Here is a 27,728-nt window from a genome sequence, read left to right on the forward strand (position 1 = left end):
GAGGAGTTGAGCTATAGGGAGAGGCTGAACAGGCTGGGGCTGTTTTCCCTGGAGCGTCGGAGGCTGAGGGATGACCTTATAGAGATTTATAACATCATGAGGGGCATGGATATGTTAAATAGACAAGGTATTTTCCCCGGAGTTGGAGAGTCCAGATCTAGAGGATATACGTTTAGGGTGACAGGGGAAAAATTTCAAAGGGACCTAAGGGTTTTTCATGCAGAGGGTGGTATGTGTATGGCATGAGCTGCCAGAGGAAGTGGTGGAGACTGGTAAAACTACAACATTTAAAAGGCATCTGGATGAGTAAATGATAGGAAGGGTTTAGGGTGATATGGGCCAAGTGCTGGCAAATGAGAAATGACTAGATTAGGTTAGGATATCTGGTTGGCATGAACGAGTTGGACTGAAGGGTCTGTTCCCATGTTATACATTTCTATGATTGTATGGTCAGTGTGGACAAGTTGGACTGAAGGGGTCGGAAAATCGACGTTTCGGGCAAAAGCCCTTCATCAGGAATAGAGGCAGGGTGCCTGCAGAGTGGAGAGATAAATGAGGGGTGGGGGGGGGGGGGAGGTGGGGGTGGGCAGCCACCTTCATCCCCACCCCCATTCACCCATTGTACTCTTTGCAACCTTCCCCCATCCTCCTCCCTGACCTATCTCCTCCATCCCCACGCCCATTCACCTATTGTACTCTATGCTACCTTCTCCCCACCCCCACCCCCTCTCAATTATCTCTCCACTCTGCAGGCACACTGCCTCTATTCCTGATGAAGGGCTTTCGCCGGAAACATCGATTTTCCTGCTCCACGGATGCTGCCTGAACTGCTGTGCTTTTCCAGCATCACTCTAATCTACACTCTGGTTTCCAGCATCTGCAATCCTTGTTTTTACCAAGTTGGACTGAAGGGTCTATTTCTGTGCTGTACATCTCTATGTCTCTGTGACTATTTACTGTCAACCTGCTGAACAAAAAAAAAGTAGTGGTTATACTTTGAAATTCATGAACTCCATGTTCTGTAAGGCTGCAGCATGTATCATGAAAAGGCATTCTTTGAACTTCAAGAGTAGAGACATCAAAGTGTGAGTTAGGCAGAGGATTAAATTAACAATATACCATAGTAATGATTTGAACAGACAGGCTAACACTCACTAACAATAAAGGGGGACATCTCTACCTGAACTACAAATGTTTATGTTCTGCTCGAACAACAGCAAAACCTGCTACTGAGATGATTTTCTGACCTGACTGCATCCTTGATCTCAAATATTTGTCAATACTTGATCTACTGTTATTGGTGCATGAGACATAGTGGAATTATAAGCTGTGGGAAACTCCAAAAAGGAATTGACAAGTTGGTGGTTTGGGCAGATAGGTGACGGACGAGGTTAGATGTCTCTGTATTATGAAATGATGCACTTTGGAGGATGAACTTTGAAAGACATTATAAAATATAGAGCCTTCAGTTCTAAAGGAGGTTCAGGAGCCTAGGGACCTGGGTGTACTTGTGCATAGATCATTGGAGGTGGCAGGATAAGTGTTGCTTAAAATACAGAGCATGAGGGTGTTGTTGAACTTGCATGGGACACTTGTTAGACCTCAGCTGGAGTATTGTGTGGAGACCATGTTAAAGGAAGGATGCAAATGCATTAGAGACCGTGCAGAAGCGATTTACAGAAGTGGTCCCAGGAATGAGGAACTTCCAATGTGCGTATAGATTGAAGAAGCTGCTACTGTTCGCCTTAGAGAGAAGACGGCTGAGAAGATTGTTGGTAGAGGTTTTCAAAATCATGAGTGGGATGGATAGATGAGATAGAGAACAGCTGTTCATTCCAGTGAAGGGAATAAGAACCAAAGGATTTAATTTAAAGTGATGTGCAAGAGAAGCAAAGATGATGTAACTGGTTTAAAGATGGAATGCATTGCCTGGGAATGTGGTGCCAGCAGGTTCAGTTGTGGCATTTAATATTTAGATGGAAATAGTGTGCAAGGGCTTAGGGAAGAAGCAGGAGATTAGCAGTAGGTAACGATGCTTGTTAGGAGAGCTGGTGCTGACTCAATGGGCTGAATGGTCTCCTCCTGCTCTGTAACAATTTTGTGATTCTGTAAAGAAGCCTTGTCCATAGGCAAAGTCAAACTTAACAAGAGAATCGTTGAGGTTGCACTCATTCACCTCCGAAGAATGTGTTTTATCTCATGTACACAAGATGGTTTCCTCCTTCCTTGTTTCAGTTTGCAAGGTAGCTGACAAGTTGTCATCACGACTTAACTGGGTAAGTGAGGAAACCATCACTTATGAAGAGCAATGAGTCATGCCGTAGCTGTGAAGGAGAGTAATGGATGGCAAGCACTGGCAAAGACAGAACTACAGAAAAATAATCTGAGGAATGAACATGTGGTTTATAAAGATTTCACTTACAGAAAAACACCAAGGATCATGTGCATTAGGATGCTGAATATTCTCAGTACATTAACAATTCAGAACACCAAATGGAATATTTAAGACAACGTTAGCCTCTTGTAATTTAAGTTTGGATTAAAAGCATTATGTATGATTTTAAAATATCTGTCAGTCTCTTGCAGTACTGTTCATAATACATTGAAAGATATACTAAATTATTGTTGTGTGATATAGGACCTGTCCCCTTCAAGTGCCTTCTTGAATTAATTCACATAATTAAAGCTGAAAATGTCACACTTGTACTTAAAGTATTTTGTTGAGTGAGATTCATGGCGCCTGAACTGCTTTGGCTTACAGCAACTTATCTCATACAATCATCTGCTGTTCAACTCGTTAATTGTACTGAGCTTTTGGTATCTTTCCTGGGGAATTGTGAAGCTGGAGAGATGCAAGTGCTCACCACTGATGGGATCTTCTACCTTTAAAGCGTCGAGCGCAATGTGTAAAGCCCAGCTACACACCAACTCAGTCACTGCAAGCCCTGCATGAATTGACCCGTCGCTCTGTGGTGTTGGAGCCCCAAGGTTCAGAGGAAAGGAAAGCTTGCTTCACATTTCATAGAGAGTGTCCTGGCAGTCTCAGTGGATGGGTAGTGGAGAGGAAGGCAGTTTTGCTCTGTATTGTATTGTCTGTATCTTTTGTTCTGCACTAGTCTGAGGATTTCATAAAGGTGATAAGGGCCATTTTTGAAAAGGGTTATCCATTATCTCCCAGCAGCCATCTCTGCCTTGCCTGAGGCCTTTGAAGTACACAGGAGCTGATGGGTTTTCTAGTGTGTTGGAGGCATGCCAGTTCCACGGGTATCTGGCGCACATCTCCAAAATTTGGCATCTGTGATCCCACATTATTTGAACCTTGATGGAGTGGAAATCTTCTGTGTTGATGAAAATTGCAGCTTGGTGATAGGGTACTCCCAAAGCAACATGGGTGCAGTTCAACAGAGCCCTACAGGCTGGACAGTCCCACTGCCCAAGCTGCTTGACTCTCTTCATCACAGGGAGAGGAATCTGAAGGGCTATGATTTGTAGAAAATGACCTCAGTTATGTCCTGGATGCACTTGTGGATCAAGGGTTAGGAAAATCCATAGTTGCTCCTTTAAATGAGCTGCAATGCAAACCCCATGGAGTGGCAGGGCTGTAACTAAGCACTGAAGACACTGCATGCTGAGGGAGCAGTATGACTAACATAGAGGCTGGCAACCTGTAAGATAGTGTTAAGTGATGTGAAGTAGGGCAGAACTTCCAAGTAAGCACAAAGTGAGTCAGCAGTGAGAAAGCATGCCAAGATTGATAAGCTGGTCCTGTGCAGATGGATGAGATGCATGTGTGTCATTGCAAGCAAAGTAACCTAGTAGAGCAACATGCAAGTCGTAGGATTTGTTGAGCTCCAAAGTAAGGTCCTCAAGGGCTGACAACAGACATGTTGATGTGGTGAGGCTGATCATTTGCTGATGTCCACTTGCATGGGTGATAAGTCAAGGTGGCTATGAAACAATCAGGGACGTTCTTCTGAAGACATGCTGATGGAGCAAGTAATTGGCAAACTGCAGCCATCAAGAGCTAGTTGTGATGGGAATTTGCACCGTCAGGTTTCTTGAGGATGGAAGGGAGAATTGGATAAGATACGTTGGAGCTTTAATGAGATGCAGACATGTGGAATTAGATTGTAACTGTTCAATAATGAGATTCTGAAGTCACCATTTCAGGCTTAAGGGAAAAATCACAAAAAGCTTTCTTGATGTGGAGATTCAGATTTTCCCAACTCTCTTGCATCACAGCAGAGAGGGAAGATTCAGCTGTAGTTATTGTACTGATTTGCAAACTCATTCATGCCTTACAAAAGTTCATTTTGGGTGTTGCAAATTTTCTGATAGATCCATTCCTATTGGTTTTACGTGATTTATGTGAAGGAGATGCGGGGGAAACCTTTCCCCATTAAAGAGGCTCATATCTGCCATATGTTTGATCAAGGAAGGTGACGGTTTGATGGGGTTGGCCCACTCCTTTCTGGATGCAGGCTAGAGGTGGCAACAGAGACAAGAGGATGGTGAGGTGAGCAGGCTAGAAGGCCCAACTCCATCCAGTTGGATGTTTACCCCATCATAACCATGACTGTTAAATACTCAAACGCCCATCAGCCTGGCGCTTATTACTCCTGGATATCCCCACATATGCATTCCCAAAGCCATGCTATAATACGAATGCATTTGTTGTTTAGAGTCTTCTGGTATCCACTATGTTGTGAACATATAAACAGGCAGATAATAGAGAGCTACAGGCCATGTGCAGATAAAGGGAATTGGTTTAGGATGGCATCATAGTTGGCATAGACACGGTGGGCCCAAAGATCTGTTCCTGTGCTGTACTATTATATCGACAGAAACACTAAACCATGGAAAAGTCTAGTAATACTAATCTTTCAAATGCCTTTGAAACTGACACAATAAACAAACATCCTTTGACGATCTTACCTGTAAAATATTGCTCATCCCAGAACCTCCTGAGGAGTTTTGGACCAATTGCAACCATTCATAGTATCATTAGCAAAGAGATTTTATCCACAGCATTCCTGTTAACTTCGTGCGACAAAACAGATAGAAAGTAAAGAAGTTACAAAGATCCAATTATTACCAGAAAATGAAGATGTCAATCAAACAAACCTAGCATTTCCCTGTAAGCTGTGTCAACATCGCCTACAAGGCTGAATCCATTATCTATACATGGAGTTCATCCGATCATTCATAATGAGGATACCTGGCAGCTGTATTGAAAACACAGCCTGAGCAGACTTGTTTAGACATTTGTTTATTCCAGATGAGCTGGTAACAAAATGAGATAAAGCTGATGAAGGATTGCTGATGAAGAGCTTATGCTCAAAACGTTGATTCTCCTGCTCCTTGGATGCTGCCTGATGGCTGTGCTTTTCCAGCACCACTCTCACTCTTCATCCCTTGTTACTGTTAACTTAAAATTTTGGAAGGCCTCAGCACATCAGTCTGCATCTGTAGTGAGAACAGGGACACTAACATTTCGAATGAACATTGAATCAACCTTGTTATCGATTGTTTTACATAATTTCATCCCCTAAGGATGATCATTGATAATGTGATTATATTCTGAACTGTTTTGGTCCCTTCCACTATGGTAATTAGCTCTTCAATGCTTTAAATAATGAGAGTCTTGCAAATACCCTTCGGGTATACTATAAAAACCAAGACCAAGCTCGCCAATGTCATAATTGAAAAATGTAGTGCTGGAAAAACACAGCATGCCAGGCAGCATCCCAGGAGCAGGAGAATCGACGTTTCAGGCATAAGCCCTTCTTCAGGAATGAGGCTGGTGTGCCAAGTGGGCTGAGATAAAAGGTAGGAGGGAGGGAATTTGGGGGAGGGGTGCTGGGAATACAATAGGTGGAAGGAGGTGAGGGTGAGGGTGATAGGCCGGAGAGGGGGTGGGGGCGGAGAGGTCGGGAAGAAGATTGCAGGTCAAGAGGGCGGTGCTGAATCCAAGGGTTGGGACTGAGATAAGGTGGGGGGGAGGGGAAATGAGGAAGCTGGAGAAATCTACATTCATCCCATTTGGTTGGAGGGTTCCTAGGCGGAAGATGAGGCGCTCTTCCTCCAGGCGTCATGTGGCCAGGGTCTGGTGATGGAGGAGGCCAAGGACCTGCATGTTATTGGCGGAGTGGGAGGGGGAGTTAAAGTGTTCCGCCACGGGGCGGTTGGGTTGGTTGGTGCGGGTGTCCCAGAGGTGTTCCCTGAAACATTCCGCATGTAGGCGGCCTGTCTCCCCAATGTAGAGGAGGCCACATTGGGTACAGGGCATACAGTAAGTGATGTGTGTGGAGGTGTACTGCGCTGTAATTCTCTATGTTCTATGTTCTTTTGGGATCCGGGTTGAGAAAGGTGATTCAGATTTTCCAATGGCCAGACAGCCATTATTTCTGCATTGAACAGGATCCTGAGGAATCCTCATCACATCACACTCTGAAGAAATTGCCCTGGAGATTTAATTTTTCACTGGGGTATTCCTCTATGTCTGATATGCTCTGACAGTCTCCAGTTAAATTGGAAGCTTGAGAGTGTGACGAATGAAAGTAACTAAGTTTTCACTCAGGAGTAAAATGATTATTAAATACATAATCTAATTTCTGAGTAGCTTCTCAATTTACCTAACTTACTCCTCTAACTTTGCTGTCCCCAGACCCCTTCCACTCCCATAGTTGGACCAATCCCCCAGGATCCAAAACCCCTCCCCCATTTCGCTTTGACCCCCCCCTCACCCATTCCACTGCCACTGAACCTACCCTGACACCAGTTCCCTGTGTTTAGATTAGATTAGATTTCCTACAGTGTGGAATTGCATCCATGTCTTCCATGTCTACATGGTTCTAACCCTAAACATTAGACTAAATCTCCCTGTGGACCAGGTGAGACTATATGCTCTCCTCCACCCCCCCCCCCAAACCCAATCCAGCCCGATTCCAACTCCCTCTCCTCCACTAGCGGAGGCTGGACCTGAGTCAACCAGCCTGTCCTCAGACTCAACCTGACCATCCACCACATCTTGCCGCCCTGGTACCCTGCCCACTTGGTATCCGTATCCCTGTCAACCTAACCCCCAAACTGATGCTCTACCTACCTGGAACCCTGCCTATTTGGCACACTACTTACCTGCCACCTTACCTCATACACATCTGGCTGTCTTCTCCCTGATATCCTACTGCTACTCACGTGGCACCTTATCCACTTGGCACTCTACTTACCTGGCACTCTGAACCCTACCTTGCCCTACCCTCCAGCATCCGAACATCACACTGACTTTGTTCATGTGTTGTTTGATAGCAATTCTCAATGTGGCTGTCAGGGCCTTTAAACATCAGAATACAGCAGCCAACTGCTGTGCCTTGCCTTCCTCTGACAGTTCTACGCAATAATAGAGATTTCAGGATGGAAAGGTGGCTGTGCATTTCTGAAGGAATCCTGAACAAGGTCATTTCTCAGAAATGTGAAGCTCCCTTTTTATGTAAAAATTAAGAGTCCACGTTGCAACTTCTGTGAGATTGTCACTTATTGGAAAATGCGTCTCACTGGGATGTACCAATGTTAAATGTCCACCCAAAAATAGTTTGCACTGACTTAAATATTCCTTTCACTGTTCTGGTATAATCTCCTTTGAGCAGTTTGCCTAATTGGGTGGCACGGTGGCATAGTGGTTAGCACTGCTGCCTCACAGCGCCAGACACCTGGGTTCAGTTCCCACCTCAGGCGACTGTCTGTGTGGAGTTTGCACATTCTCCCCGAGTCTGCGTGGGTTTGCTCCAGTTTCCTCCCACAGTCCAAAAATATGCAGGTTAGGTGCATTGGCCATGCTAGATTGCCCTGGGTTAGGTGTAGGGGAATGGGTCTGGGTGGGTTGCGCTTCGGCAGGTCAGTGTGGACTTGTTAGGCTGAAGGACCTGTTTCCACACTGTAAGTAATTGGTTGCAAATTCAGTCGTTCTCACCTTCAAATTGTTTTGGGAGGAGCTGATTTAAGCCATAAACTAACATCAAAGAGAGCAACTTTGAAAGAAAACTATTGACACCATGACGATGTCAAAACAGAGCATTAAGGTGCTATTTGAGGACATTTTTTTGACCTGTGCAGGGGTTCCTTTATTGGGTAATAGATTCTGTGGGGTGCTGATTCATGAGTTATTTCTCAGTTACCTGAAGTTTACTTTTTAAGATCAGTTCATATAATGGTTGTATTGCCAAAAGCAAATCTTTTGGTTCTTGTTTTATTCGAATTAGAAGCAGAATCTTAGCTCCAAAACTGGATATTAGAAAAATGACCTAGCATTTTAATAGAAGTTAGAAAATGGCCTGTCATTTATTTATTGAGGACTAAAGATTCTGTTTTATGTGCGTGAGAAATAAAAGTGCAGCTCAGCTTCCCTTGGCTCTTGTGCAAACTTTGTTATATACATGTTTAAGTTCAAATGGATGTAGAATTGACAGTTTAGATTCCAGTCTTCCTTTGCTTTTCAGCAGTGCAAAGCTGCCTAAATTGGTAAATCCATTATATTGCTAACCTAATCAGCAATTATTTATAGATTCAATAGAGTGGGTTAATTAATTTCATTGCAAGAACATGTTACCAAAGACAGTAAAAGAAATCCTGAAGAAAAAGATTTATTTCAATTGTCATCAATAACTTTAACATGCTCTTAATGCTTAATTCAATTTTCTTGCTCACTATTCTGATGAACAATTTATTAATTAAAAAGCTTTCTATGTAGCTGATGCTTTGTTTGGAATGTCACATGACCTTCTGATCAATACTTGCCTTTTGCACTTATTATTAACATCAGTTGTTGTAAAATAATGCTTTCAGACCACGGAGATTTGTGAAAATATCACAAACAAAAGCAAAATACCGCAAATGCTGGAAAATCAATAGAAATTACCTCAGCAGGTCTGGCAGAATCTGTGGAGAGAAATGGAGTTAACATTTCAATCCCATTATGACTTCTTTACAATTGGAGTTATAAACCAGAAATGGAGTTCTGAGTCACATTCAACTCAAATTTTAGGTCTGTTTCTGTCTCCACAGATGCTGCCAGAACTGTTGAGTGTCTCCAGCATTTTCTGTGAAAATATCTGTCTTGTATATTGATGAAGTTTGTATTGTCTTAAGCCTCCCTTTCTATTTCTTGACTATTCCCTTTTGACCAATTAGCTTTAAATGTAATAGTTCTCACCTTCAAAATGTTTTGGGAAGAGCTGATTCAGAAAATGGGCAGGCATCAAAGAAAGTCACATTTGGAAAAGAAAATATGACAAGATGATGTCAAAACAGCGCATTAACATGTTATTTGAGACCTAATCACTCACATTATACACGCAGATGTGTAAGCTTGATGATATCTAGAGTTGCATTGTGCCCAAATTGTTGTAATAACCCTTAACTTACTTAACACCAGTGTTGTAGAGATAGTTCAGGCTTGTTCAAAAGATTTTTGAGGACATGTGGTTTTTGTACTTGTACTGCCGGCTTTGTGATCAGTCACAGCACAGCTGTGAAGAGCAGAGGTCATGAATGTAAACAATGAGTATGTGCCTGCTCCCAACGCTAATCTTTACAGTAATATGCTAGTTAATTCAGTCATTAATGCTGCATCAAATTTTCCTTTAACAGATTGATCCCTTTACCTTGTGTGTAAATAAAACACCTCTGAGAACATTTATCTATCAATCTTTGTGTGACCTGAATTATAATGTACTGAGTGTGCTGTATTAATCCACACCCACTGGATATTCTTTAATATGTCATAGAAATGCAGGATGGAGCTGCCATTATCTTAACCACTTGAGGACTTACGTCATCTAGACATTGTATCTTGCCATTGAGTCACAAGGTGGTTTGTTTAGTTCCATTCGGGGCTTGAGTACGTCCATGCACCCAAGTGTGTACTGAGGGTGTGCAACACTATCAGAGGTGCCACCTTTTGGATGAAATATTAAACTGCACAATCTTCCCTTCCAGATGAGCATAAAAGATTTCATCACACTATTTTGAAGAACAGGAGTTATCTCAGCTCTACCACACTACCACCTCTCTCAACCAGTCCCACCGTTTGCTAAGTTATCAGGCTGCTTATCCAGCACTGGATGAACAAAATCTTACTGCAACCAAATAATGGGAAGACCAAAGCCATTGTTCTCAGTCCCCATTCCAACTCCATAGCATAGCTATTTACTCCATCTCTTTCTTGGAACAGACTGAGGTTAAGCCAGTCTGCTTGCAACCTTAGCCTTACATTTGCCTCCAAGATCAGCTTCCAACTGTATAATCATATTATTATGCAGAGAGCACCAATTTCCACCTTCACAATATCTTCTGTGTTCAACCTTGTCACGATTCAGTTGCTGCTGAAACTTCATTCATTCTTTCGTTACCATTAGACTCACTGTTCCAACTCCTAGCTAGACTCCCATAGTCTACCCTTTGTAAGGTTGAGGTTAACCAAAAACTGTGACTGGTATTTTAATTCAAACTAACTCCTGTGTTTGTTGACTTGTATGGGCTCCTGCAAAGCCTTGGTTTTAAAACTCTCATCCTTGTTTTCAAATCCTTTGTCCTCGCACCTCCCTGACTCTGTAATCACTACCCCACAGCCCTGTAAAATGTTAGGACTCCTACAATTCTGGCCACTTGTTGATCACCTTGGTGGCTGTGCCTTCAATCTCTGGAATACCCTCCCTACAGTTCACCACCTATTTTTCTTGCCTTCCTCCTTTAAGAAAATCCTAAAACCCTACCCTTTATTACACTTTTGACTATCTTACCTCATATGTTTTCAGATTCTCAGTTGTACTTTGATTGCATTATAAGTGTTAAATAAATATAACTTGCATGCCCTGGACAATACTTATCTCTCTTATCACATTGCTGCTTTTAGGATCTTCAGCATGCTACTTAGCTGCTACATTTATTGCATTGCAACAATGACTATATGTCGATCATTGACTGTAAAGTGCTTTGGGGCATCCAGTGGTCATGAGAGGTTTTGTAAAAATATCTGATTTTTGATACTCACAATAGCCCAACATTGAATCATACTGCAGCACTTAATAATGGATCCGTCTTTATTTTGCGTGGGCATAAAAATGGTAAAATATTCCATGACAAGGATAAAAAAAGTCTTCTCTGCTGCACAAAATTAAAATGCATAGAATTGACAGGGAAATTAGATATCTTTGTTCTGTATGTGTATTGATTTTTATTCTTTTATGAACAGTCTCACTTAGTCATTACAGCATAGATGCAAGACCCTTGGCCAAATGGTCCATACTGGCAGTTACCGTCCACACGAGCTATATTTTGCTCTTTATGTCAATGTCATGGTGGAACAGATGCTGCAAACTCCATAGATTTTCCACTGTATTGAACCTATTTTTCTTCAGAATCCAATTATTCTCTTTATTCTTCACTGAAGTAGATTTCATCACACTTGCTGACATTGAATTCCGTTTTACCCAATCAACCTAGGCAGTTCTGAATCCAAGTTCAACCTAGTTTCAAAACAAAAGGAGGAAGAATGTGAGTAATGCCTTCAATCATGATATTGTCCCTACAGTTAACTGTTTATTGAATCTTTCATTTCTGTGAAGGGCCAAATGCAATGTCACAATTTGTTATAAGAGGAGGTCAAGCTGTCACAATCTGGTTACTACGTGCAGTAATATACAAGTATTTTCTGAAGGATTTCCTTACAATATACTTTGAGCAGAATTGCCAAATCGATTCTGTTTGGATACATTCACAAATTTGGTATGGGTATTGCTAGCCAAAGCAAATAATGCTGAAGCACTTTACAATGTTGTAACCAAGCCAATGCTTATAGAATTATAGACTAATGAGCCTGACATTGATAGTTGGGAAAGTGCTAGAGTTCAATATGAAAAGAATTAATAGTAGAGAAAGAGCTAGCATGGATTTACGGAAGGAAAATCATGCCTGACAACATACAACTTATCGAGTTAAAAAGGGACAGTCAGTGGATGTGGTTTACAGGAGGCTTTAGAAAAGGTCCCACATAAGAGATTAGTGTAAAATTAAAGCACATGGGATTGGGAGTAGTATACTGACATGAATAGAGAACTGGTTGGCTGACAGGAAATGAAGAATAAGAACAGATGGGTCTTTTTTCAACTGGCATGCAGTAACTAGTGGGCTACCGCAGAGTTCAGTGCTTAGATCCTAACTATTCACAGTATATGTTCATGATTTATTTGAAAGAAATGTAAATCTCCATGATTGCAATTGAAATGAAGCTGGGAGGAGCATGAGCTGTGAGGAGAATGCTGAAATCCTTCCCTGTGGTTGGGCCAAGTTACATATGTAGGCAAATGCATGGTGGATGCAGTATAATGTGGATAAATGTGAGGTTATCCACCTAGGTAGCAAAAACAGGAGGATGGATTATTATCTGAATGGTAATAGATTAGGAAGTGGGGTTGTCCAGTGAGACCTGGATGTCCTTTTGCACCAATCAGTGAAAATAAGCATGCAAGGTTTAGTAGACAGTGCAGAAGGCAAGAGGTAATCTGGTCTTTATAGTGAGAGGATTCATGAACAGGAACAGAGATGTCTTGCTGCATTTGTATATGCTGAAAAATGTGATGCTGGAAAAGCGCAGCAGGTCAAGCAGCATCAAAGGAGCAGGAGAATCGACATTTCGGGCATAAGCCCTTCTCCTGAAGAAGGGCTTATGTCCGAAACGTCGATTCTCCTGTTCCTTTGATGCTGCCTGACCTGCGCTTTTCCAGCAACATATTTTTCAGCTCTGATCTCCAGCGTCTGCAGTCGTCACTTTTTCCTGCATTTGTATATGGCCTCAGTGAGACCAGACCTGGAGTACTGTGTGCAGTTTTGGTCTCCTGGTCTGAGGAAGGATGTTCTGGCAATGGAGAGAGTGCAGCGAAGGTTTACTAGACTAACTCCTCAGATAGCAGTCCTTACGGGTATGAAGAGAGATTGGATTGGTTAGGGCAATATTCGCTGGAGATTAGAAGAATGAGGGAGGACCTCGGAGAAACCTTTAAAACACTAACAGGACTAGACAGGGTAAATGCAGGAACAATGTTCTTGGAGATCGGGGATTCCAGAACGAGGAATCATGCTCTAAGGATATGAGATAGGCTGTTTAGGACTGAGAGGGTGAGAAATTTCTTCACCCAAAGAGCGATGAGACTGTGGAATTATAGCCAAAATGTTTAATGCTTTCAATAAAAGTTAGGCATGGTTTTTAGGGCTAATGAGTATGGGGAAATATCAGGAATGGGGTTTGGAGTTGGATGATCAGCCATGATGAATGGAGCAGGCTGAGAGGGTCAAATGGCCCACTCCTGCTCCTACTTTTAATGCTCTTTCTGTGTTTCCTTGAATTTTATTTTTATGATTAGATAAAACTTATTGAATTAAAAATACTTACCAGAACAGAGGTATAAGAAATAGTTAACCATCTGGGAAATGCTTTTGACCACACATTTTTCATCAGTATTGAAGATAACTGTGAGTAATACAAGTGATTTATTTTTTGTGCCTTTACAATCTGTATGCTACATGTGAGTCAGAAAATCAATGCAAACATACGGTTCAAAATGAGCCATTATTTACTTTATCAGTTTCTGGCAGCTCCTGTTGTTCCAGTGCAGTGTGAGGAGGCACTTTTTAACCACACTCCCCAGCTCAGTGGAACTATAGTTAAGATCAGTCACATTGCATCTTCCCATCTGGTATCATTTATCTTTGGCAGCTTTGATGGGCATTGGCATCGCAAAGTGACTTTTATAACAATGCAGGGAATGCTGATGGAAGAGCAGAGAGACTGAGATACACTGAGATAAAGTTCCTTGAGGCCAGGAAGAGTAGGGTTCCTTCCATGTGCAGCCATTCTTCATCCTCTCAACATCATCGTGCATTTGGAAGCATTCCCCCCTGTCCCCACTGTACCCACCTTTGCCAAAGACTGCTTGCTGAGTTCTCAATGGCAGATGGCTTCCCATTGCCTATTGCCAATCCTGGTGTTATTTTCCCAGGCAAACCTGCAAACCCTGTGACTCCTCAGGCACACACACTCACAATCCCTTCCTAAATAAAGTGTGTATTATGATCAATGCAGTATTGTAATGAGTGAGTTACCATCATCCAGCATGTCCTAGCATTTCTGTCACGTGTTACAAGCAGCTGTTTTAGCCTTGGCCTGTGAACACTATCTCCCTTTTCTGTGTTGGTTAACAGTGATTTTCTTCACACATTGTACAAAATGTGCCAATCCTCCCAGATCTACTGCTAAGAAACTTGTTTAGTAGAAAGAGATTTATAATGTCCCTTTGTAATTAAGGAATGCACTCCTGCCCCATGGAATTATTTTTGTTGGACTGTGAGTGATATTTAATATACTGGAGGTGCGTATTAAGTACCTTTGTGCAGTTGTTTGAAACTCAGATTGATAGTGTGCCATGAAAACAAAACCAGGATGTCCTTTCTACTTTGTAGTCAGCTTATACGATTTCACAATATTTACACTTTAAAAGTGACTTCAAAATCCAGATCTCACCACTGGGCCTAAGCTGGCTGCAAAACTCCAACTACATTCCCAAGTGAAGTGAATGCTGACAAACACCTTGACCTATTGAGAAGACCTGCTGCATACTTGGGGACTGATATTAGTCCCTGTTGTAACAGTCCAACACAGGAGAGCACTTTGTAAAGCTGCTTTATTGTATCACATTGCAACCCTGGTGTAATTATAGTTTTTTTGTTTGTTGGTAAAGTTTGTGCATCTCCTTGCACCCTTTTAGATTGATCTGAGGCACCTGCTGTGCTGATACTCTGCTGCTTTTGTCTATAAGCCCAAACTCCACGCTTTTAGTAAATTGATTCCCGACCTGTATAATACTTAAAAGCAATACTAAGGCAAATATAATCTAAGGCACAAAAATAACTTTAATGAGGCCAAAACTGGTTATGTTAAACATTGCTGTATATGCACCAATAATCCCTGTGCCAGACACTTGATTGGTGCAGAAGTGGCTAGTCTCAGCCGGAGCACCAGTGGACATTTTAAAATTGGCCTCTGTCATTGGCTTAGTATGGGGTATATTATCAATCTGGCCACTCATATTTAATATCTTGCAACCAACGCCGTTCATTTGTAAACTTTTGGTAAAACAGTGGTTGGGATTGGCTGTAATGTCCTGAACAGTGACATAGTCTAGACTCAGCTCGGATGAAAACTGGGCACCTTACTGAGGAATGGTTATGATCACTGGAATTGAACCTCAGCAATGTTATGGGTTGGAGGGAGGAGGGGGGGAAGGGGGGAAAGGGGGAAAGGGGGGGAAGGGGGGAAGGGGGGGAGGGAAGGGGAGGGAAGGGGGAGGGGAGAGAGGAGAGGAGAGGAGAGGAGTAGTGAAGGAGAGGAGTGGGAGGAGTGGGGAGTGGGAGGAGTGGGGAGGGGGGAGGATTACAGTGGGAAGGGAAATGTAAGAAAGACCAATTAAAATAGACCTGAACTTGCCTCAATATGTTTTTTAAAATGTGTTTGGGAAGAAGCTGCTTTGAAATGTTGACTGTAGCAACGTATCTGACTTCTCATGAAATCTAGTGTACTGCCAAACCTATGATAACACCAACCTGGAATTGCAATACAGAGTCAGAATCATACAGCATGGAAACAGACCCTTCGGTCCAACCAGTCCATGTTGACCATAATCCCAAACTAAACTAGTCCCACTTATCTGCACTTGGCCCATATCCTTCCAAACATTTCTTGTTCATGTATTTACCCAAATGTCTTTTAAATGTTATAACTGTACCTGCATCCACTACTTCTTCTGGAAGATCATTCCATACATGAACTACTCTGTGTGTAAAAAAAAAGTTGCCCCTTATGTCCTTTTTAAATCATCCCCCTCTCACCCTAAAAGCATGCCCCCTTGTCTTGAAATTCTTCACTATAGGGAAAAGACACCTGCCACTCACCTTATCTATATTCCTCATGATTTTAGAAACCTCTATAAGGTCACCCCCTCAACCTCCTATACTCCAGTGAAAAATGACCCAGTCTCTCCCTAGAACTCAAAACTTCCATTCCTGGCAAAATCCTGGTAAATTATTTCTGACTATGACACTAGTCCCTTGACTGACACTTCATTCTAGACTGTCCCTTCCACATGTGAGAATAAACCAGAGAGAAGTGACCAATGAGGATATTGTCAGAAGCCATGTCAGGAGAATACAAGTGGCTTGAGCTTGTTGCTGAATGAATATTTCCATTAATTTACAGAATTTACTGCAGCTGTATAAAATTCAGCTTACAAAACTGAAGTGTATTTGTTTTAGCTTGGCGTTCTTTGCTGGTACTTTTGAGGAAGTGTTGAAAATAATTTCTGACTAGCTAATAACATTTGACTAATTAATATTAAGGTGTCTGTTTGTACAATCATTTGCCAATTACGTCTTCACTCAACTGCTGGGTGTTGAAGCACGATTCTCCCTAGGCAGAGGCAAGTTGCCTCTTAAGAGGATTGTGGCTTGCTGCCGGTCTTATTAAACAACATATCTTCCCTATCAATACACAGTGTTGTAAAGTGAAGGATGAGTAAATGTGCCCTGACTAACCTTAACCAGGTTGCAGTAAACCTTTTTAACTCAGGTGTATTACATGATGAGGTAGAGAAAGGGGACAAACATCAGAGAAAGGTGCCTGAATATATTGTGTGCAATTCCGGTCTCCCTCCTATTAGATGGATGTTGTGAAACTTGAAAGGGTTCTGAAAAAATTTAAAAGCATGTTGCCAGGGTTGGATGATTGGAGCTATAAAGAGAGGCTGAACAGGCTGGGGCTGTTTTCCCTGGAGTGTCGGAGGCTGAGGGGTGACCTTATAGATGTTTATAAAATCATTAGGGGCATATATAGGATAAATATACAAAGTTTTTTCCCTGGGGTGGGGGAGTCCAGAACTAGAGGGCATAGGTTTAAGGTGAGAGGGGAAAGATTTAAAAGGGACCTAAGGGGCAACTTTTTCACACAAAGTGTGGTGCGTGTATGGAATGAGCTGCCAGAGGAAGTGGTGGAGTCTGGTACAATTACAACATTTAAAAGGCGTCTGGATAGGTATATGAATAGGAAGGGATTAGAGGGATATGAGCTAAGTGATGGCAAATGGGACTAGATTAATTTAGGATATCTGGTCAGCATGGACGAGTTGGACTGAAGGGTCTGTTTTCGTGCTGTGTATCCCTATGACTCTATGACTGTGACTCTAAGTACTTAGGGGTGTAAGAAAGCAGAATTGATATATTAGCATATCCTACACTGCTGGGTGTCTGAAAGCATACTGTGATCTTTTTGCAATTCTGGAAATAATCCAAACTCTCTAGTAGCATTTCTTTTCTGCCATTGATGGTCTTTACTAGCAAACAAAGCAGAACCCCATTGGCACAGGATAAATGGCAGTGGCAAAGCTTAATTTTCCTTTTTGAAATCAATTGAAATTCAGCAGGCATCGAAACATCTGCCTGCCAGAGGCAAGATCCATGACTATTCCCCTCTCACTCTTAATTTGTTTATCAGTAGGGGCCTGTTGCATGTCAGGGAGAGTGGGCAACTGGTCATGTTATTGTTTATTTTATAAACTTGTATGCTGCCCTAGGCGGACTGAAATCTGAATATGTATTTGTACTCCCAAATGAGATCTGTCTATGCTAAATCATCTAAGTGACAAACTTGTTTCTGTCTGTTAAGCAGACCATGTGACTGACCTATATTACTGCCTATATCAGGACAAAAAAAAGACAAGAAAGTTCATCAGGAGATTCTTTAGTACAGTCCAAAATCACTTGTAAGCTTAACCTTGTTTTACTGATTCAACTAAAGAGTTTCCTTTAGAAAATCTGAGAGGACATTTAAAGTTGAAGTGCATCAATTCATGTGGAATTGAACCTAGAAAAAGATCCCAGGCTATACAGGGTTTGCCAGTCTCAAGTTGACTGAGGCATTGCTAAAGACCTTAGAATCTCTTGTTTATGAAGTTCACAATCTTCTATGGTTCTGGCCTTGGCAAGTGCCCAGTGACCCATTCTGAAAAGTTAACATATGTAAACATTGGATGAGAACAGCAGCATATTCTGCAGCGTTGCATCATGGTCAGGTGTCCCACTGATGCTGTCTGCCTTTATGCAAGGCATTTGAGTGAAATACAGATGAGCTGGTTGCATTCCTCATTTATTCTCTGATCAGAGAGGAAAATAAAACAAAACATATTGTGAATTCACATTTGATAAAGTACTTCAGTGTTAGCTCAACAGAAGCCATCAAATGACAGGATATTTCCAGCTTTTCAGTAATAATACAACTTTCAGTCTTACAGTTACTAGCTCCCACGAGAAATTATCCACCTTTCTACCAAGGAGAGAAATTATTATTGTCAATGTAACAGATCAGTGCTTAAAGTATTTGTGTGAGAACTCACCATGTAGCATTTAACCTCTGTTAATATTGCCAACACTAGGTTTTATCCTACAGTATGTTAATTTCAGTCACATGGAGGGATAAGGGCCGGGTGCTGGCAGGTGGGACTAGATTGGGTTGGGATATCTGGTCGGCATGGACGGGTTGGACCGAAGGGTCTGTTTTCATGCTGTACATCTCTATGACTCTATAAAACATCTCAATAAAAAAGAGAAGCAAGATATGATGCAAAAAATGTCTTGATGCTTTCGATATGTCAGGAAGACACATGACAGCTACATTCCCAAATGCTGTGCTGCCCTAATTGCTTCATTGGTCTGGTCCTATCTTTCTTCAAAACATGCTTGCAAGCTTAGATGTGATTCAACATCCACGCAATGCTTTCCACGTGAAGAAATTTATGTTTTGGTGAGCACAACAGAAAGTATCCCCCTAATGTTTCTTCAATCCTCTAGCATTGTATAGAATATTCCCAGCATATAATGATGCAACATTCGAACTTAGCTATTCTGTGCTGCTCCTATAATCATTGCTTCGCAGTCAGATTTGTGAACAGGCACAAGTCTGAAAACAGCTTTGGGACTCTCTATCTTCGTTCTCGGGGTGAACTTGGATTTTCCTAGTGATTTTGAGTGTATGAGGATTGAAAGTCTGTTCTATAAAGCCTAGGCATGAATACTTAATGTACTTCTTACACATTCCCGTGTGTGCTTTCTGGATGTAGATATTAACTTATTTGAAGCAACCAGTTTTAACGATTGGATTAAAGCCTTTGTATTGACAGGACATGCGGGAAACTAGTCTCAAGGCATGGAATCTTTATACAAGAAATTTGACAGTTTGACAATGAGGATTTTTATCAAAAGGCTTTCAGAATTTTGTTTTATATATTAGCACTATGCTATTTTGTTTCTGAGGAATGGCAATTTGTTGGTTGCCTTAATGGCCTGTAATCCAGAGGGTTGGTCCCAAGAGCATTTTAATGGATTTTCCTGTGGGCTTCATTCCCTGATGTCAGGTTCAAATGATGGTACTGAACCCTCACTTGCTGACAGTCAGATTGTGATGAGAGTCTTCCTGGAAGAAGCCTCCAAATTTGCCCCTACCATGCTCATGGCCCCTGTTGAGGACGTTGGGCAGGCTGGATGACTATAGTAAGCCATCCAGCATTGACAGATTGGCAGTTCCTTTGCTAGAGATGGGTGCTGCTGCAGTGCATAGGATGACAGGAGGGCTCATTCATCTCTAGCTGCTGGTCCCAATTGGTGATACATACAGGCCAAGAATGTATGTCTATCCATCAGGCAGGGCATATCTCCCCCACTGAAAGGGACATGGTTGGGACTGTTTCTAAATACATTATTGACTTTCAATAAGCTGGTGGCTTCCTCAAGCAGTAGGGTGAGGGGGTGCGGGGTGATTCTGCTACCAGTAAGATGCTACCAAACTCATAAAATCACACTTAATTAGGTGTGGGCAACTAATCTGGATCTCCACAGAGTCCTTGGAAACTTAGCCAGTGTGCTATCCCCCTATGTTCCCAGCACCCCTGCCTTATATCCTGGCAGTATGCAGCTGGAAAAGTAAATCCTTTACTGTAGCAATGTGTAAGGGAAAGTGGCTACAAACATGATAATGTGCTCCGCTATTCAGGAAATACATTCCTGCATTCAGCTGGCCACATAAAGGAGTTTCCCATGAATCTGCAAATGAATTTAATCCAAATATCACGAAGAATCATTTCAAATACTAACTTAAAATGTTGATGCTCAAACAAGAGAATAGGCACGTAAAATGTTTGTCTTGCTGAAATCAGAATATTTAACCTTTGCACTGCTAGTGCCCTCAGGAAAATTTTAAGTACAAGCGTTTGGACAGGAAGCAGTGTAACTGGATTAAAAAGTAACCTACAAGCCACCATTAAAAAAAGTGCTAACATCCTTTTGATACTTTCCCCTAAAGTTTTCATCACTTGTAACAAGAAAGTACTGTAGAGGGACTCTTACTGCCTGTGCCATCCATTTCTGGATATAAAATTCCAGATTTTCTACTGTAGGCAGTTTGCCAAATCAGTTTTTAGTTAAATGTTGCATTTACTGACTTCCATGCAATGTATGATTTATTTTAGCAGTTAACTTTGCTATCCTCACAAGCTGCCTTTCCACACAGTTCTGGAAAGTATCTCCCTGTTGTACATCCTGTTAATCCTAATGTATTTTAAAATCTCCCAGACCAGTATTCTTTTTCTCGTTTAGGCTCTCGAACGTGAGAGATATTTGACATTGACAGGAACTTGAGGAGGTGGCAGTGTAACAAGTAGGAACTGTGATAGGCCGCTGACAGGTTGACAGTTAGGTGCTTATCGTGACAAGAAACAGTGCTGAACTGCTACAGCATGCAACCCATAGTCCCTCTGCTAATCCAGTATTCCCTTTGATCACAAAACGGCTGAATGGGATGTACCACTGGTCTATGCATACATACTGTTTGGTATTACATACCAGCAAAGTTGCTTCTGATTTGAAGTGACTGCCATTGGACAAGGCTCCAACTCCACTGCAGCCTGAGAAACAAGCCACTCAAGGGAATTCAAGTCAATCGAGTAGTCCTTGTTAGTGTATTGTTTCGGCTACAACAGTTGAGACGATGTAAAAAGGCCAGACATCTGAGTGTGCTTTGCTTATGTAAATTTCTCTTCCAGAGGAACCAGTTGCTTTTATTACCTTCATACCTTGAGTCGGGCTGGCATTGGTCAGGCATTGCCCATGTGTATTTGCCGCAGCCTTTAATGATTTACCTACAGTTTGCTTGCAAGGATTATCTGCTATAGAATATTGTGTTTGTGAAATTATTGCAAACATTGTGTTTTGCTCATGCCATTCACCTGCCTTTAACTTATATTTCAAAATTGCAAGTTTTGTTTTTCTTCATGGACCATTTAAATAGGGCAAAAAAAGCCCCCCTTCGGTCACCCACTGGCCCTGCCCCATTTGCCACCACATAAAAGATTTTTAAATGAAATTAAAGTTTAAATTATTCATTCATCATAGAAAGAAAGGTGAAATGTTTTTGTATTAATACTTAAAGATAACCCAATTACTTGAAACATTCCAATATGTCATAAAACGATTGCAATACTCTTCCTCTTTAAAAAGAAACTCTTATGTTACATCCATATTAATCAAAACGCTACATCGATATTAATCAATCAAATCACCAGTAACATAAATTTTGCTTACAAACCTGCTTTATAATTGCCATGGTTCAGAGCCATTCCGGTTGCGTGATATTTTGTATGTGATGCGGATTTCTGACCCAACCGGCTTGAATTTTGCTCCAACCTTTGGTTCCTACTTTGAGAGCTTTACTCTACAGTAATAGCTGTACCCTGTTGCAGAGCAGCTGTGTCTGATCTGTGAAGCGTAACACATACTTCATTCCATTTCATACTTCATTTAAAAAAAGCTCCTCACCCTGGTAATTTAAGCCAGTATCCTAATAATGCTGTGCTAAAATGTACCAGGATGGCTCAAATGCTTTGCAACTAAACAGTGCCATATTTTTGAATGCAGTGGTTTAGAAATGTGATTGCCCTAAGAACAGACCAACAGAGCAGGGTGATTTTGTTGTGTTCATGGCTTCAGGGGTTGCTGCTTGCTCCTGTTCGTATAATCACAGGGTCAATGTGAAATTATTGCCAGCTCATTATAAAACAGCTCAGGTGTGTAACCTGTCCTATTCCTTGGCTGTACGACTCTTCAGAGGAGGTGGAAAATAGGCTTGACTGGTGCCCCCTAAAGGCAGTCAGTACCTATTTAAAAGAGGGATGCACTCTGCTGGTGTCTGAGATCTGGCGTCTGTTGGGCTGCATGGTGGCTCAGTGGTTATAGCGCCAGGTACCCGGTTTGATTCCAGCCTTGGGTGACTGTCTGTCTGGAGTTTGCGCATTCTCCCTGTGTCTGCGTGGGTTTCCTCCGGGTGCTCTGGTTTCCACTCACAGTCCAAAGATGTGCAGCTTAGGTAAATTGGTCATGCTGAATTGCCATAGTGTTCAGGGATGTGTAGGCTAGGTGCACTAGTCAGGGGTAAATAAAGAGGAATATGGTAGGGGCATGGGTCTGGGTGGGATACTTTTCGGAGGGTCAGTGTGGACTTGTTGGGTTAAATGGCCTGTTTCCACATTGAAGAGATTCTATGATTCTTTGATTCTACGGTCTGCTGATTGCATGCTACGGCTCTCTGATAGTGCTTTGGAGACCATGGTTGAGGAGCTGGATAGAATGAGGGAGATTCTTTTTCCCCTAGCAACAGTTGAAGTTCCCTTGCCCTGATACAGCAAAACAAGAAAACTTGCAAAAAGGGTCAGATTCATCTTGTATACTTGAAAATGGAGCTTCAGCTGCCCAGTATGTTTTTTTCCAAGTATTACTTTGTAACTGTGTTTTTCCCTCTTTTTCCATCAGTGGAAATAAGTAAATAAGGAGGTCAATACCAGGACATGGCGGCAAAGCAGAAAAATGTTTAGTCACCTCACTACAACTGTTGAGATAATAATTCTGCTCACTTGCTCTCAGCTAGAACCTCCACCACGTCCAGTCTCAATACTTACAAAATTACCCTCTACAATCCGAGGACCACACTTTATTGCACATCATCTCTTCTGCTCATACATACTGTCCTTCCTATTGTTATTACTGCTGCAATCCTCACTGTCACACATCTTCAATCTTACACACTACATATGTATGATTCAATCACAACCTTTATACGCACCAATTAACTTTGAAGCAAGTCACAAGAAGACTGACTGTCTTCCTTCTTGCCAGTGAAGGTTATAGCTGAAGGCTAATGCAAATGAGCCTCATCCATTTGCCCATCTGGTTCTCTATGGAAGAAAAGCTAATAGCTACCATTGACAGGAGACCGTGGTGTCTGTGGTGAGGAACAGGGCTGGAGAAAATATTGCACTGGGTTGTTCCACACATCATCATCTTTTACTCTTCTTTCTTCATTCCCTCTGCACACATACTAGATAAATGTGAGGTGCTATATTTTCGTCGGACAAATCAGGGCAGGACTTATACATGTAATGGTAAAGCCTGGGGGAGTATTGCCAAACAAAGAGACCTTGGAGTGCAGGTTCATAGCTCCTTGAAAGTGGAGTCACAGGTAGACAGGTTATTGAAGAAGTATTTGATATACTTACCTTTATTGGTTAGTGCGTTGAGTATAGGAGTTGGGAGGTCATGTTGCTGTACTGGACATTGATTAGGCCACTACTCAAATACTGCATGCAATTCTGGTCTCCTTGCCATAGGAAATATGTTGTGAAACTTGAAAGGGTTCCGAAAAGATTTACAAGGATGTTGCCAGGGTTGGAGGATTTGAGCTATAGGGAGAGGCTGAACAGGCTGGGGCTGTTTGTCCTGGAGCGTCTGAGGCTGAGGGTGACCTTATAGAGGTTTATAAAATCATGAGGGGCATGGATAGGGTGAATAGCTAAGGTCTTTTCCCAAAGGTACGGGAGTCCAAAACTAGAGGGCATAGGTTTAGGGTGAGAGGAGAAAGATTTAAAAGGGACCTAATGGGAAACATTTTCACGCAGATAGTGGTGTGTGTACGGAATGAGCTGTCAGAGGAGGTGGTCAAGGCTGGTACAATTACAACATTTAAAAGGCATCTGGATGGGTCCATGAATAGGAAGGGTTTAGAGGGATATGGGCCAAAGGCTGGCAAATGGGACTAGATTAATTTAGGATATCTTGGTGATATTCATGGGTTTAATTAAAGGATTTGTTTCCATGCTGTACATCTCTATGACTCAGTGTTCTGCATCATAAATGCAATTGTTCTCTCCTCTCCTTATCCCTTGTATTAAAAGTCAACTCTTGCTCCTTTCTTTACTTGCATGTTCAGAGTTGATTGAACACTCTTTACCACTTTACAAAGTGGGGGCAGGGGGTGGAGTCGAGTTGACCCCAGCAAGCACTTGCCCAGAGACTCTATGCATACTTCAGGGGGAGGGGTACAGAAGGAAGCCTTTGTATGGTGCATCACCAGCTAATGGTTAGAGGATGACAGTCTTGTTGGGAAGGATATGGCACCATTTGGCTCGAGGGTAAGACTTGTCCTAATGCAGAGGTTTCAGCTGGAGACAGCTATCAAGAAACGTCCATGCAACCATGCACAAGGAACTGCTTGCTACACTGGACAGCTTGCAGCAAGCTTATGCCTATTGCTTCAGAGCATAACAGAGTCCAGCTTCAATATGTGTTGAGGTTTTGAACAGAGTTTCTGAAAAGGGAGAAAAAAAAGATTTAAAAAACCTAACATGAGAATTGAGTTCTCACTGAAGCCATCTTTAAATGGATGGCATCTTTTATTTAGTTGCTCTATTTTTTTTGCAAATGGATTTTTTTTATGTCAATGTGTTTGCTTGGGCTTTCGATTTTAGGTAGCCTTGAATCTTTTATGGAATATCACTACAATTTAAATACCACAGTTCGGTATTGTGACTGAAGAGGCTGAATTGTGTGCTTTTATTTATAAAATGACAGATTGGTTTCTAAAGCATGTCCATTGTTCTGTTAATTAATGGAATGTTTAAAATGTTGGCACTGGGCTTCAGAGACTGTAACCACTGAATACGGGGAGAAATCAAAAGCTTTCATTAATACAACCCAAAGAATATCTCTGAATGCTGCGAATTTAATTTTTTTGTTGTTGTTTAATGTAGAACACTTTCCAAAAACTAAGTTGTTTCAATAGAACTTACTGAGTGGCCATTACAATCTTATACATCCTTTTAAGATTAGAAGAGATGAAGAAAGTCCTGTTTATTTAAAAATATTAGTTGACATCAAGATTAGTGCTTATAATCTGTTTTGCAAAATATTGGTTAGATTTTGAATAGATGACAGTAGTAATAGTGGAATATTGTATTCTAATAATTTTTGCCATGAATGGTTAAGGAATATTCAGAAAGCCAAGAAATGTGAAAAATAAGTTCATCAGCTTTCCAGACTGGAGCAAGGCCTATTCTGCAGGAACAGATGGTATCTGTCAGGACAAACTCAAACCAATTAAAAGGGACCAGACAGTTGCCACAAAGAGCACAAATCACTCACCCATAACTCTTTGATAGATAGTAATAGTTTCCGGGACATTTAAGCTCTTAAAGGAAAAGAAATGCTGCTTTAAGTCTTAACCTAACACGTTTTTTTAAAAAATCTACCTACAGGGTTGCAGAGCTGATTGTCCTGTGCCCAGTGGACGGGAGGATATGGAAGATGGCTGCAGCCTGCATGTACCCATAGAGCTCGAAGATCGCTCCTGCTCCTCACTAAATGTTATGTCCCTGAAACGAGTTGGCAGCTTATATTTGGACTGATTAAATCAAGATGACAAGCATCCCTCCAACTGGCGTTGTGCATTGGGCTAGAAAGTGATGATGCTATGGTGGAATCTGCGTGTGGCTGTGGTGGGGAATGCTCTTGATTGTCTTTAAGGAAAGAGATAAGGCAGATTGATAATGGATGTTCTGTCATCATTAGGGTCGAAGCCCTTTGCTGCCATCTAGACGTTTGCCATCATTTATAAGATCAGGGAGGTTAACCTCTGTGTTTGTTCCATCTCTATTTTACTTGACTCAAACCTAACAGTCCAACAACAGTCCAAAGGGGAATGGCAAATAGAGCTTTTGCTGGTAAAAGATGTTATTAAAAATTATTTATCGAATTTTTTCTCTTTAGGGTTTGTTTGCTAACTGAGAAAGGTAAGCTGTAGTCATAGTTGAATGAATTATGCAGGTAAAATGATGGTTAGAGCATCACAGTTAATATAGTACAGACTAAAACATAAGACCAGACGTAGCTGCAGATTCCTTAAATAAATGACAATGTGATGCATTTAACCTTTTTTTTTAGCAACAATCAGTAATTATCCTCATTATGACTAGTGACTGAATGTTAGCATTGTTGTTTAAATCAGTAACGTTGATCAGTTGAACCAGTAAAAATATGAGCAGCAGTGGTTCTTTTAAAAGTTGTACATAGAAAGATGGCATTTGATCATTGTGACAAATTGGAGGTTTGGGTTGACTGTCGAACAACTGTATATTATCAGGTACAGAAAGGAACCGGAATGCTGCCAATATTTTTTCTAATTATAACTTAGAGATTTAACACAGTCCTGGTTGCAGTAGCAGTGTTGCAATACTGATAATATATTGATATATCAGGACAAGTAAAATTAACAATTGACACCATCCACATTTTATATGCTGGCAAAGATATATTGTAACAATTGTGATTATGGTAAATCAATAGTAGATTGTGACACAGAGTTAAAACTTTGCAGAGAGTGGTGAAATTTCTGGCAGGTCACAATTTTACCATTTCCTCCGCATCATACTTTCCAAATTGATTGTACTGTGTTGTGATAATTCATGTATGTGAGTTTAATTCTGTGATTTTACCAAATGTTGTAGATACACATACAAAAACATTTTGAATATGGTAAAGCACAGCTAATTTACTTATTTGTGTACTGGGTTTCTGTGCGATCAATTATTCTGTACTAAAATGTAATTCTGTTCAATGTATTTTTTCATCCTTGAATGTTGATGTGGCTCTAGTCTCAAAAGATAAAATACATCAAGCTTGTTTTAATTCAAAGTTTTATTAAAAATAATGATGGCCGGAAGTTGGGACTTGTTGATTGACCAAAATATCATAGAACTGTAAGAAAGAATTTTAAAGTGGAACAAAGACCCAGTAGATTCTGGAAGTCTGAAATAAAAGCTGAAAATTATTGAAATACTCAATAGGTCTGGCAGCATCTGGGAAGAGAAAATCAACGTTAAAACTTCAGCTGGGTGAACTTTCATCAGAGTTCTAAGGTATAGTCAACCTTGGTCAGCTAGGCATGTGTGAAGCAGACAGATTTTCCACAGAGAGTGAAAGGCAAATAGTCTTTATCTTAGCTCACTCCTACCAGATGCCTTAGTTGATGAGTTCTTAATAACCAAGAGGGGTCTGATAATGTGCAGATAGAAAATAATACAAAAATAAAATTGGATTCCATAGTCACTGAAATTTCTCAAGTTCTTTAGAGATGAGAAATGTTATCTAGCCAATCTTACGGCATATTAGATTTTATTAGTAAAGCGATTGCGTTCCAGAGCCATAATGTCATGCTGCAATTATACAAAACGCTATTGTGGCCGCAGTTGGAATAT

The 27,728-nt window shown here is 41.3% G+C and overlaps 1 protein-coding gene across 5 annotated transcripts in view; it reads left to right on the forward strand.

Moving 5' to 3' along the window:
• Positions 1 to 27,185, forward strand: part of LOC140479741 (adhesion G protein-coupled receptor D2) — a 287,369-nt gene extending 260,184 nt beyond the window's left edge. For all 5 annotated transcript variants that reach the window (XM_072573840.1, XM_072573839.1, XM_072573842.1 and 2 more), the window contains one exon: positions 25,731 to 27,185. In XM_072573840.1, the coding sequence (XP_072429941.1) occupies positions 25,731 to 25,880 (150 nt within the window). In that variant the 3' untranslated portion in view covers positions 25,881 to 27,185. The remainder of the gene's footprint in view (positions 1 to 25,730) is intronic.
• Positions 27,186 to 27,728: the final 543 nt, after the last annotated feature.

The sequence above is a fragment of the Chiloscyllium punctatum genome, chromosome 7 (genome assembly GCF_047496795.1).
Source record: "Chiloscyllium punctatum isolate Juve2018m chromosome 7, sChiPun1.3, whole genome shotgun sequence".
NCBI lineage: Eukaryota > Metazoa > Chordata > Chondrichthyes > Orectolobiformes > Hemiscylliidae > Chiloscyllium > Chiloscyllium punctatum.